The 13,887-nt window shown below is 36.5% G+C and overlaps 1 protein-coding gene across 2 annotated transcripts in view; it reads right to left on the minus strand.

Annotated features, from left to right (window-relative positions):
- Window positions 1-1,907: 1,907 nt before the first annotated feature.
- The window catches only part of prpf3 (PRP3 pre-mRNA processing factor 3 homolog (yeast)), a 41,817-nt gene continuing 29,837 nt past the window's right edge, over window positions 1,908-13,887 (minus strand). For both annotated transcript variants that reach the window (XM_058746179.1, XM_058746177.1), the window contains exons 12-17: window positions 13,563-13,662; window positions 12,296-12,409; window positions 3,089-3,207; window positions 2,906-2,983; window positions 2,743-2,804; window positions 1,908-2,508 (exon numbers count right to left, since the gene is read on the minus strand). In XM_058746179.1, the coding sequence (XP_058602162.1) occupies window positions 2,359-2,508; window positions 2,743-2,804; window positions 2,906-2,983; window positions 3,089-3,207; window positions 12,296-12,409; window positions 13,563-13,662 (623 nt within the window). In that variant the 3' untranslated portion in view covers window positions 1,908-2,358. The remainder of the gene's footprint in view (window positions 2,509-2,742; window positions 2,805-2,905; window positions 2,984-3,088; window positions 3,208-12,295; window positions 12,410-13,562; window positions 13,663-13,887) is intronic.

Below are 13,887 nucleotides of genomic sequence, written 5' to 3' on the forward strand. Positions count from 1 at the left end.
TGTCGTTTACTTAAAGGAGTGAGGGCTAGGGTAGCATTTGTTTTTTAACCTATAGTTTGAGTGCCCAAACAGAGGAGGTGGGTTGATTGTAGTCTCTCTGTTGGTGGCTAACTTGTTATAGGATCTGCTTGGACAGGTGATCCTCTTAAAAAAAGCTGACACACATAAAAAGGAAATGATTATCTGTAATGGCATTTTCTGAACAGTACTGAATTTTTCAGGATGAAGGATGTCTTGCTTTGATGTAGATGAACACCTAATCTTGTTAATGATGAATAGGAATCTAAACAAATCACCATATAACTGCTGGATTTCCATCCACTTATGAACTATCAAAACAGCTATCATTTCTGTTGTGAAAACATATGCACAGGGTGTATTCCAGAAAGCAAGGTCAACTTACTGTCACACATTTCCTGAACTCTCGGTTGATTAACCCAAAACTTGCTTACTCAAGGTAAGCTGCTTCCTCTGCGAGTAGGTTCAGTCAACCCAAAACACACAACCTGGTCCAGAGCAGGTTATGTTGAGAGCACAAGTTGCTATGGCTACTTACATACACTGAAAGTTACTTCCCCTTTGGGACTGAAAGGTTTTCCATAAACTTACCCTGGTGTGTCACAGACCTGCTTTCTGGAATATCCCATGGTCTCATATCATTTTGATTATTCTGATTTAAAATTGATAATGTATACTGCTATGGATGCAGTTGCATGACTGGAATCAGGCTCTTTTCAATCACTATTTTCCAACCCTGGCACTGGAGTAGCCACAACATAAACATTTTGGATGTTTCGGTATGACACACCCATTTCAGGTTATGGACTTAGGATGTGCACCACTTCCAAGTTTTATGCCCTTCTCTCAGTAACTTCCTTGTGGATTTGGATGCATGTATTTTCTTAAATTGAGTAAGTGCCCATAACTGGTAGAACCCAAGTAACTGAAATACCCTTGATCATTTGAAATCTGCTATGGATAGCAGCACATGGCCATGTAAAACAATAAAATAAAAAATAATAATCTTAAGGTTAACTGGCGTCTGCATTCAAGTAGGGCTCGCTGCACAACACAAGATCCAGGGGGTGTGGATTGGTAGGTTTAGGGGTGGAGATGGGTGGGTTTAGGGATCAGGGGGTGGAGACGGGTAGGTTTAAGTATATGTAAGGTGGGAGAAGTTGGATCTGGATCCAACCACACCCCCTGCATCTTGTGTTCTGCAGCGAGACGCTCCTCCCTGCTTTGACCAACCATTTGCATTTTAAAAGTTAGAGCAGCTCGAGGCATACATATTGGTATACCTGCTCCCTTAGACAAAATCAAGGAGTCAAGGGTGTCAACGGATACTTCCCTTGTCCCCTTAGAGTTTTTCAAGTCTTAACTGAGAAGTTGAAATGGATATGTTTAATTAGGGAGACATATAAAAATGTGTGGTCATGTGGGTACTCCAGGAACAAGGTTGGGATACAGTTTTGAATCATCTTCACAAATAATGCCTTGGTCCAAATACTGTTGTACCCCCACTGAATTTGATTTTTGAAACTGGAAATAGCCAAGGTAGTTCTCTTAAACAAATACACTGACTTAAAATTATATTATATACTATATCATAAAATTAACCAAGCCTGTATCAGCAAACAAGCAAGATATTTCTTTTCCCCTAGCTTTAATCATTGGCATCTGGTTAGTTGCACTTTTCACATTTGATCCATGACATGAACTTTTGGAAGAGAAAAAAAAAAAAAAGTGCCTTCCATTTAAACAACTGTGTGTTCTGTCAATTCCTGTTGGTCATTTATAGTTGAGCCAAATAAAAATCTTTCTTCATTATTTAGCTATACTAGAATTCAACGTTTTGTGTCATACAGAAACCAATACTCTTGATAAACTACACAGTGTCAATTAACTTATTTCTGGAGTGAGGCTTATTTACTGAAAAGCACAAGATGCAAGACTCAAACAAGATGGATCCAAGGTAGAAATCACACAAGATCAAAGACTGCACAGCCTAAACTATAAAACTGTTACAAGAGATACAAAACCAGTGCCCACTCTTATTCAAGCTTCCAGCATTGTAAAGTTCTGCAGTATACACAAGGGTTAACATCCTAGTTCATTACACCAGCTCTTGTTCTTAAGCCTTGCACACTTGTATTGCAGGTATGAAAACACAATCATTCTCTTACACACTCAAACTATATTTACATAAACAGGTTTCTCTCTGTCAGAGTATTCCACTTCCTTCACTCTCTCTCACAAAAAAATTAAAAGAAAAAAAGTATGCGTGCAAGGTGCACATGCCACAGGCTCCACTGTTTCTTTGTTATTCTTCTTTTTCTGTTGAGTTCTGTCTGTTTCTCAGTCGTCAGTTGTCTCCAGAACACTCTGACTCAGAGCCAAGTCCCAGTAGTGCTCAGTGCCATGCTTCTTAAAATGTTCCCTAGCCATACTTTCTGTTGGACACTGTTTAAACTTAACCTCCCCGTAACTACGTTCCTTGGCTGTACCCTGAGAGAGAGAGAGAAAATTATATATTTAAGTACACAAAGCATATAATAAGAAACATAGTAATATGAGAGATTCTTCCTTTTTTTATTTAGTACGTACTTGCATATCAGTAAAAACCATGCAAAGGTCAAGAAAATAAAATAGTTATATTGTAATGGTGAGTCATGACAAACTACTAAATTTTTGGTAAATGTTTCATTGGTTTACATAAAAATATATCTGGTATGCATTTACCTCCCAAACCAATGTGCATTTATTATTCTTTCTGGAACCCTCATCATCTGAATCTTGAGGCTCTAAAATAAACATGGAATGTCAAATGTCAGCTATAAATCACAGCTCAAGAAAGATTGATAAATAAATGTCTTCATCTTCTATCATTCTTAAATTCCCTTACCATCTCTCTTTGAATTTGGCTCATCCCATTTGATTCTATTCAACATCAGTCGTTTGAATTTTTTCTGTGCTTTGGGGCCTTCAGGGAGTAAGGAGTCAATTAATAGATAAATAAAAATCCTGAAAATAATAACCATATGTGAAGAGAATCATCTATAGAGATTCTCTAATCACTTTCACCCACCTCCCTCCACTACTACAATGTTGATGTCTCTGTGAAGTACCACGGTGCCAGTGAGGTACAGTTGGTTTGCATTGGCCTCCACCTTAAACTTCTTGGCTGGATTATGCAGATTTCGGATTCTGAGGGCAAAGCAGATAAACTACTTGAGTAAACAAAATAGCAAAATATAAATAAATACATCACTGGCCACACTGTATGTTGTGTGCAAGCAGTGAGAACAATGCTAATAAAAGTTGACTGAAATCATGAGGAAAAAAAAACCCTGAATTGAATGTGGAGAGACCCTAGTTAAAAAAAAAAAAAAAAAAAAACCTACGCCATTATTTAACATGTTTATTTCATACCAAGTATACTTCAAATCCATTAACATATTTATTGAAATATCACTTAAGGCTTACTGATGTAAAATTCTAATTAAACTTTATTTGAAGTATTTCTGTATTATACAATATACATTTCTTAATATTATGCCTAAAATGTGTTTTAATATCACTATTAATAGACTGTATGATCTCTACATCAGTCTTTAAATGCAAGATATTTAAAATGTCATTAAAAGCCTAAAACACATTTTTTGAGATGTTAACATATGAACAGGTTGCACATCAGTGAAAACAATAGCCCTTATGTTTATTATTAAGGGAAAAGTGGTTATTTTCTTTTGGAGCAATTTCGTTCTTCTGGTTCAAAAAGCAAAGGTGAACTAGCGTCACGAAAAGTGTCATATGCGTTAATTCAGAGTAGGGCTGTCGCAATTCGTCGATTTTAGTCGACTAGTCGATTTTTAAAAAGTCGGCAAAATACAGGAAGTGGCGCATTTCACGGATGAGAATCCATAAACAGGGTTTCTACAGGACTTTTAAGCTCAAATTTAAGACTCAAGAGAGGCTGGCTGCAAAAGGGAGTCAATCCCATAGACTCCCCATGTTAAAATGCCTAACTTTACAGTAGAAAAAAAAAAGTTTACAGCCTGGTTCAATAAAATGATTTTGGTCTATATAGCTAATTTTGCCCTTCATGACAGCTGTGAGGGGGGTGAATTTTTTTATAACTTATTCGTTTAAATTATATCAAGCCTTAAAGTTCTACATAATGGATTGCTGCCATTTCAACACCGTAGCGCTAGAAAGGCGTGGTTTCAGCAACCAGATCCACCCACATCCCGCCTTTTTGCCCATTTTCAATTATCCGGGAGTGACACGCAGCCAAAATGGCGACGGCCGTCTCCGCCCACTTTGAACTTCAAAAATGCTCTTCAGAAACCCACGGGTGACGTCATAGACACCAAGTTCATTTTTTTTTTTTTTTTTACAGTCTATGGTCCAAACGCAGGATTTAGGTAAGGAAACTTACCTAAAGATTATTTGTATTGGCTGCCATTGCAAATCATGCACCTGCTTGCTTTTCTGTTTAATTTAAGTGTTAGTGAATTATTGTAAAGTGTTACCCAAATAGCCTAATGCATTTTGTGCGTTTACTTGAAACCAGCCGCACACACAGCCTTTTGAAGTTTAATCGTCATATTCAGCCGTATCGCAATTCTTGTCTTTCCATTAGGGGTTGCACCAACTAATCGACTAGTCGACTTTAATGCTCTGCCATGACACTTTAAGCTTGACATCGACTAGTCGCTGGTCCTATAGAGGGCACAACAGTATAAGAAATCTCTGAAGGACTTCCACATTCACGCTCCGTTTTCAAACAGCTAAAATGACAAATAAATGCATACTCTGAAAGCGCTCCACAAGATGTGTGATTATATTACTGGATGCTCGAAATTGAACGGGAGAATGCACATTAAATAGCTTATAGTACAGGTCATTTAATCACCATTCTAATATAATGCGCTGCTGTTCTGTAACACACACACATAGGCTGTATCCGAAATCGCCCCCTATACCCTCATTCACTATTCCCTACATTAGTCCACTCATACAGTTCACTTGAAGGAGTGAATGAAACGAGTGAGTGAATTCGGACACTCAGTGCACCGGAAGGATTGCCGCTTTTGCATAGTTTGCTTGCGGTTTAATAATCATTTTAAATGGGCAGCTCCAGTAGTAAGGATTTATCTTGAACTCTGTCATGGAAATTATGTATAAACGTTAAGTCAATTTGCAATTAGTTTGTACCTTTGTTGTATTACGCTGTATTATGCCATGGACGAGCGCTTGTAAAATCAATGAATGGATGATTCAGCTGAGGGCGCCATCTTCTGGCGAGACGCAGGAATTCATTCGGCGCGCGACTCTCACAGTGCATTATGGGTTATCTCTAGCCATTGAGTGTACATCAATTGTACACTTGTTTTTGCGATGCATTGTGGGATTGAATGAGTGCACTCGAGAATCCACTATGGTCTCGAACACAACTTAAAATGGCTGTCCCCTCAAATAGTGCACTATTTCAGGGTATAGGGGGCGATTTCGGATACAGCCATAGGCTTCAGACGTACATCAACGCGCAGATCGCGCGTGCACAGAATCTTTCAGCGCGGAAATGTATCAACACTGTTCTGCAATTTCTCAGTAAAACAGCTTAGAAACTGAAATGTTCAAGCATATATTTCTTAACTAAATCCCACAGCTTCATTACTAGTAGAGAGTAGTGCAACCCCTACTTTGTCTCCAAATTTAAGACCTCTTGCAATCATAATTAAGACTTTCTTGTACAATTTAAGACTTAAGGCCTTAAATTTGATACAACTAAAGACCCCGCGGAAACCCTGATAAAACACATTATTAGACTATTTTCCGAGGCTGCATGATATATTAAACCCATTTAAAAATCATAATTAAGCATAATTGTGAATTCACAAACGCTATGATTTAATTAAATAATTATATGCGCTTTAATTATTTACATGCACATTCCATTCCATTCACAGTAGCTCCACAGAAACTGTTCTCATTTACATGTGTGGAACTCCATCTCTGCATGTTGTTGTGAGTTTGGGCTTATTAACGTTCATCTGGAACCGGTGTGCCGTTTCATCAGATTTGTAAGGAAAATAATTTATAAATCTACACAAACAGGAGAATACATTGCGATTTCAAAATAAAAACTCAAACCCTTACTCTGAGTTTACACGTTTTGATGTCCACATATTCACATTTAATTACAGTAGCTATAGCATTTCTGTCCTAGAGAAATGGCCAAATATTAAAGATTAAGTGGACATTTTCATTAAACGGTGCTTGGTCAATATTAAACGAGGATTAGATCACACAGTACAGTGTAAAACAGGCTGTTGGCGCCCCCTGTGGCCTTTGTTGAAATGCGTAATCTACATTAGCTCTATTGTTTATAATACTTTATTTTAACAGTTTTGTTCAATAAAACCATATGATTTCTTGATTTTGATACTTTATTTGAACTAATTATTATTGCATTATTGCTATTATATGCATTTTAAGTCATTTTAAAAGCTATTGTTCACTTTTTATTGCCACAAAAAAAAAAAAAGTATTATAATTATAGGGCCCTATGAAATCCGTTTTATTTCCAAATTCATTTTTTTCCATTTTTATATACTCTGTTTTAATGGTTAAATTAAATTTTATTAATCAAAAAGCCTGTCTAATTAATTGAGTTTTACAGTTTTATCTGTACCAAATTCTGTTTTCCATTATTTTCTGGATTCCTTTTTAATGGTTCCATTTCAATTTTAATAATGAAAAAGCATCTCCAATTAATTGAAGTTTTTTTTTTTTTTTTTTAAGAAATACTGCACATTTACATTTTTCACCTAAATAAATTCTGGTAAATATTATTTCTGGTAAATACTCCTTTAAAAAGTGTTTTTTGATTATAATTGTATTATTAGTAGACTAGAACACGTGGGTATGTTGCCATTCTGACACTATAATACTGAACTTTGAATTCAGTGATTTGGACTATGAGATGGACATTTGCTTCTTGCAATCTGTTGCACTTTACTTATGCTTTAAAAAAAGGATTTCATAGACATTTGGATTTTATTTGGTTTAATAAAATATTCTTAAGTAAAATTGTTGATTTTTTTGTGGGAAATTAATCATTTAGATTAATCGAAATAAAAATAGTCGTTAGTGGCATCCCTAATTCGGAGTAGTGATTAACTGCCGTGGATTGAGTACATCATCAGTTTTCTGAGCTTTTCTCAGTATTATTCATGAGAATTAACTCTAATGGTGCGTTCACACCAGACGTGAATGAAGCGTTAAGCGCAAGTGATTTACATGTTAAGTAAATGCAAAGACCCGAATAGACATCCTGCGGCGCGAATTGAGCGTTTCGGGCGTTTAACGTGCGTAACGCGTTAACCAATCAGGAGCTTGCTCTAGTAGTGACGTGAATACGACGTAGCAAGTGGAGGCAGAAATCAGAAACAACAATGGAGGACAAAATCATCGCCGCTGTATGTGGATACCTGTACGATACATTTTTGTACTTTTATAGAAACAGGAATAAAAAGAATCTTGCTTGGTGTGTTACTTTGTGCACAACATAGTAAATCATATACACTCACAATAGTATTATAAAAAATAGTCATTTGTGATTGGACCAGTGTTGTGGTATAGTGTAATGAGACTGGAGCCGCCTGGCAGAAGCCCCTCCCTGACACGAATTCACGTCTGTTGTGAAGCGAATTTCACGCGTGAATGAAGCGTGTAGGGCTGTAAGATTCCGAAATTTTTGGAATAGAGTCCGATTCCTGGTTCTGGAATCGATGGGATTCGATTCAGAGAATCGATTCCTCGGTTGTTTTCGATTCTTTTTATTCTTTCGATTCGTAGAAAGTATCCTTCTCATAATATGAAGCTTTATTTAAGCTTTATCATAGCTATGACTGATTTTTAAATAGCAATTTTGTCTGCTTTGCCCGTGAAATTAGTCATAGCTCACTGCTCAGCAGGGACATGCATATCGCATGAATTGAAAAAGACATGAAGTGTCTAAAATAAATGCACAGTTCAGCTGAATGATAAAGTTTACTTTGACTGTATGCTTTGGACAAAATTAACAAACTGTACATTGAAACGAAAATAACCAGAACATTAACAATAACACTGACAGAGCTTGTGGATTATCTGTCAATCAGATGCTCGACCACTGATCCATGCTCGTGTCGTTTTCTTTTAGAATTATCATTGGCTGATAGAAATAAAAAAAAAAAAATTTTTTTTTAATTTTAGATGGAAATAAGATCCTCAATCAGGTCATGATCTATTCTGTCGTGCAGCGCTCAAAATTGTGGACAACATAAGCCAGTGAATCTTTTTTTTTGAGCTGGATCATTAAAACTATCCAAAAGAACCTTTTCGTGGAAACGAATCAGACTTCTAATCACTTTTAGCGAGCATGAGGCAAAGGGTAATACAAATGTAAAAATGAAATAGATCTTTTATATATAAAAAAGAATCTTATCTCACAACTCTCGTAATTACGGCTTTTATCGAGCATGAGGGAGGCGAATGGTGCATCTCAAACGGAAGGCTGCATCCTCAAATTCTGATGATCTCAGTACCGACTGGTTTTCTTTCAGTTTATTTTTGTGAATTTAAATGTGTGCAGCCTTCGTAGGATGCAGCCTTACATTTGAGAGGCACCCATAGATGAGCTTTGTTAAACTGGAAAAAGCGCTGAATGAGGAGTCTATTCCTCTTGATGGGATCGATTCCCATCTTTTGGAATCGACTCAATTCCCAACGCCTCGGAATCAAGGAATCAATTCTTTTTGGAATCGATTCCTAGCTCTAGAAGCGAGTAAACTCAAAATTTTCAAGCGTCCAACTACGCGTGAATAGCACGATTTATTCGCGCAAGTCACGTCTGGTGTGAACTCACAGTTATGATCCTATAACTGCGCTGTGTTATGCATGAGGTTGTATTACAGCGGAGAATTCAAATCACATGAAAGAGCTTCCGCGCTGTCAGTTCATCTCTGTAAACATGACCATAATATTTAATATGTAACAACACGTGGAGCATGCATGAGAGAGTGGTTTCTGCGCTGAAAGCTGCGATAAGTTAAACAACACTTGCTGCGAGGATCAGAGTTCATATCCGGACCAGAGCAAACATGTTTCAGGTTTTGTGAACACTTCATATTCTCTCGTGCTCAAAACATGAACCAGCACCATGTATGAGCACATATCACATCTTCTTAAAATAAAATATGCGCAAATAATGGCACTGATACAGTGGTACAACGGGGCTAAAGGCGCCCCAGGGTAAAAGGCGCCTTTGATATTATTTTCATCTAAACCACAAGATGGCACAAAAACATGGCTTAGCACTTTCCAAAACATCCGCTTTTCAAGATGCACGTGTATATCTGTTTGATCCTTGACGCGATCGCGCGCAGTAGCGCAAAGTTGATTCTGTGCTTACTTGATCTAATATTTTATGTTTTTTAAAATGTTGTAGATTTAAGCATCAAATGAGAATCACTAAAATTAATGCATAGATTTTGAGACAAAGGTGGTCTTTATGATTTTCAGTTTTGTTTAAGATAATTAAAGCAATAGTTTTTAAATAACGAAAGAATACGTAAAAGTATGGTATTTGGGGTAAAAAGCGCCTCTGCTGTTGGGGCTAAAGGCGCACAGTAATTAACATGATAATTAATAGAAGGCTGACTTTTCCATTTGTTGACATGACATGGTTAGATTCAGATGGTAAATATATATTATGTTGGATGTCCATATTAGAGATAATCACCATGTTTAGAATGAAACCATCATATTTAAAAACATGATATTAATCATATCATATAATACAATATAATTTGTTGTTACTACTGTAAATGTATATTCAATTATTATTGGATCTCCTTCAATGCTTTCAGACTTATTAAAATGATTTTGTTTCTGTATTTTAAAATATATTTTTTATATAACATTTTAATGACAGTATAGTTATTGAACAAAAAGTAATTTTGTTTTTCAAAATAAGCAGAAAATAGTACAAACTTTGCTAAAGTGATTGTTTTCAACAAGTATTAACTTAAGCAAAAATGTTTTTTTTTTTAAATAATGTTTTAAGTATTTGTATTAATACCGTGTGCCTTTTACCCCATGCTGATGGACCTTTTACCCCTTGTGTGGGGTAAAAGGCCCCACTTGCCACCTCATACATTTATAAGATTTTTAAACAAAATAAACAACTTAGATTTATTTTCACACAAAATCTGTTGCTCCATTAATGTTCAATACAACGTACATATTTTTTTTCTGCAATTATACATTTTAGGCGCAGTGAATAACACTTTTTCTTAAGGGGGGCCTTTAGCCCAGTTGTACCCTACGTCTGACACAATGGATTATTGTGGTACACAGCAAACAATGATATAGACCAAAAATTCAAAGAAGGGTAAACAAAAAGTAACTATGCCTTTATTCTTTCTGTTTTAAAGATATTTTAATATTCATTTGTCTGTATAATGAGTGTGTTGTAGGTCTGCATTTTATTGGTTGTTTTCTTCCCTCTTCACGACCACTTTTCCACAGTTTGACACACCCATTTCTCGTGCCTTTTTCAGATCTAAGATGTGAAAGACCAGTGCTAAAACGGGGGTTCATGACACTTTAAAGTGTACCTGAAGTATACTTGCAATAGTTCCATTTTAGCACAACCAAATATATTTAAGTATACCTTCAGTTGGACCTCAGCACTACTTCTGCACAATTAAAGTGCACTAAACACAAAATTAGTTGTTCCAAATTAGCAGACTTTAAGTATACCTGTTTAGTATACCTAAAGTACAACTGCAGGGTATTTTTATTAAGCACATAAATACATAAACATATTTATAGTATACTTGGCACAAAATAAATGTATTTCAAATACATTAGTATATTTTTTCACTAGGGGAGAACAACATAGCACTGGGAATAACAAAATGTTTTTAAACTGCAGACCATAAAGTGAAGGGGGGAAAAAAACAGACCAACTCATTTCCAACTAATTTCCAACAAATACTCTCAAGAGTACACCACACAATGTTGGTTGAAATAACACCCAAAGTTGAGAGTAAGCACAGAGTTGAAACCTAGTGGGTACTTTGAAGCAGAAGTACAGTAACAAGGTAGTTATGGGTTTTGACTAGGGCTGTCGCGATAACCGCAATATCGCAATACCGCGCTATTGATGAGCATAACCGCAGAGGAATGCAACAACCGCAGCAACCGCGATATTTCAGTGTTTTCTTTTTCGTAAGGTTACGCCCTTCTTGTTTTACACTTCGTGCATGTGTACTGAATATTAGTAATGATAACAATGTGTATCATGCTGATTTGCACAGAGGCTCAGTAAATTTGCACTTAACAAGCCTAAACAGACAGCGAATGAGAGAGAGATCGACTGATCGCGTGCGATTACCTGCGTCTGTCCTTCAGGCCAAGTCATATGTGAAAACATGTTGTCATGTCCAAGGAAAGCGAAATCTGTCTTAGCATCGAAGCTCTGCTGGTCAGCTGAGCCTTTAAAAGTGGCGCTCAAAGTTAAAATGATTTAAACAGCGTGTTTCATTACAAATCTCTGAATGAATCAGCGCTTTTGAACGTGTAGTTGAATGAAGACTCACTCAAAGACAGTCTCTTGCCGCCACCTTGAGGCGAAACAATGAAGCTGCACTGACTGACAGCCGTCTAGAACACGCAGGTGAAATATCAACAGAAAAATGATCTTGTCAGTCAGATTCGAGGATCAGAACTAACTGTTATATGTATATGTATATGTTATGTGGACCGTTATTTTGTCATTCTCTTCTGTTTACTTCACTTCCTGTTTCAACGCGATTTAGTTTCGGTTTTATTGGTTTCTGAATATGACCTCCTTACATCGTAACACATATTTTTTATATATATATATATATATATGTATGTGTGTATGTGTGTGTGTGTGTGTGTGTGTGTGTGTGTGTGTGTGTGTGTGTGTGTGTATGTATGTATGTATGTATGTATGTATGTATGTATGTATGTATGTATGTATGTATGTGTGCGGTAATACCGCATACCGCGCTATTGAGCCACTCAAAATTACCGCAAGGGAAATTCCTTAACCGCGACAGCCCTAGTTTTGACATTTTTGGTCACTGCATAATTCTCTGATGACTACATATGCATTTTGTCTAACAAGACTCTGTTTAGTCCGTGATTTACTCAGTGTGTCATAGTACTGCATTTTAATGTAAGATTTGAACAGATTTGTCGTGTTTTGTACCTGTAAACAGCAATGTGAACTCCATGATTCAAATCCTCCTTGAGTTTCTTCACCTTCTTCTCTTTCCTTTGTTCTGCTGTGAGTTTGCGTGCTGCATTTGCCTCCTCATGGGCTCTGAACACACACGGTGAACATCACACTATGCACACAATGCATAAAAGCAAACAAATGACATCTTTGAAAGGGATACTGTTTTTTCCCAAATATGAGTCACTTTTTTTAATCATCTGAAATGAAAAGCATCTTAAATTATGCAATTAACGTCAAGCAAACAAAACACACACACACACACACTTACATTTGGATTCATGCCGAATGAGAGTATGTGAAACGAGGTACATAAGTCCAAGTTTACTGGTCCATAGTTTCAATTTTCCTTTCAATTTGTTTAGGCTTGTCATTTATAATAAATGTCATTGATAGTTGTATGCTACTATAATTGTTTTTATTTTATTTTTTATATACTTATTTTTCATTACTCTTCTGAATACCTTTAAATCTAAGGATTTGTTGTGGAGTGATGGAAACTAAAATACACGTTTTTAATGTTTGTAAACAACTCATTTTATTCACCAGTGTTTTACATTATGAGTATAATAATAAAATGTGGCTTAAACACTGTTGTGATTTATTCGTTTTCTTTCTCTCAACAATGCAAATTCAACCTGGTGCAACTTATTTTCCAGAAAATAAGGTACTTGAGGCTTTAGGGGCTTTCACATTGGAGGAACTTTTTTATAGATCCTAGAACCATTGGCTGAAGTTCCCGCTTCTTAGCGTGTTCACACTGCAGGAACTAGGAACATAAATTCTAGGTACTTTGTTTGGGGAAACTAAATTAGCTCCTACTTCAGAGTAGGGTCTAAAACAGTTCTATAGGAACTATCAGTGACGTAAGTGTACGCATACGAAACTCCAGATAAAGTATTTACTCCACGAACATGGAAAACAGCCATAATAGCATTGGGCTACCTGTTGTCTGCAGCATTGTGTTCTTTTCTCAGCCTCAAAGATATCTAACACTGCAAGTTTTCATATGGGATTTAGTCCGATTTTCGTGCTCTTTCAATCACGTAAATTGTGCGTTTACATTCCATCTCCCATCTTCCTGTTGCTGGTGCAAATGCAACCAGGAAAACTGCCTGATGGGGGAAATTGGTTCTCTAGGAACCACCATGCTGGCTAGTTCCTAGAACTGAGTTATTTGAACTACGCAGTGTGAAAGCCCCTTTTGATATCAATACTTTGTGCATTGGAAATTACTCACTTCTGCCTCTTTGCCATTTGTGCTCTAACATGAGCCTCCACTTTAGTGGGGTCCTGCACAGCTTCCGTCCCCAAAACCCTCATCAGATTAGAGATCCGCACTGCACACAAACAGGAACATAAGATAGTTAGAGCACAAAGCTATAATCAAGCTACTACACTGAAAAAACAATATATATATATAAACATGTTCTTAAGTTATGATGTGAAAAATCTAAAGCTGAAAAAAAAACTAATGAAGAATGAGTAGGTGCGCCCAAATCTTTGAGTGGTAGGTTAACATTAAATACATTTTAAACCTCCTTTGTGACTGGTGCCTAGCTGGT

Source organism: Onychostoma macrolepis, chromosome 16, assembly GCF_012432095.1.
Source record: "Onychostoma macrolepis isolate SWU-2019 chromosome 16, ASM1243209v1, whole genome shotgun sequence".
In the NCBI taxonomy this organism is placed as follows: Eukaryota; Metazoa; Chordata; class Actinopteri; order Cypriniformes; family Cyprinidae; genus Onychostoma; species Onychostoma macrolepis.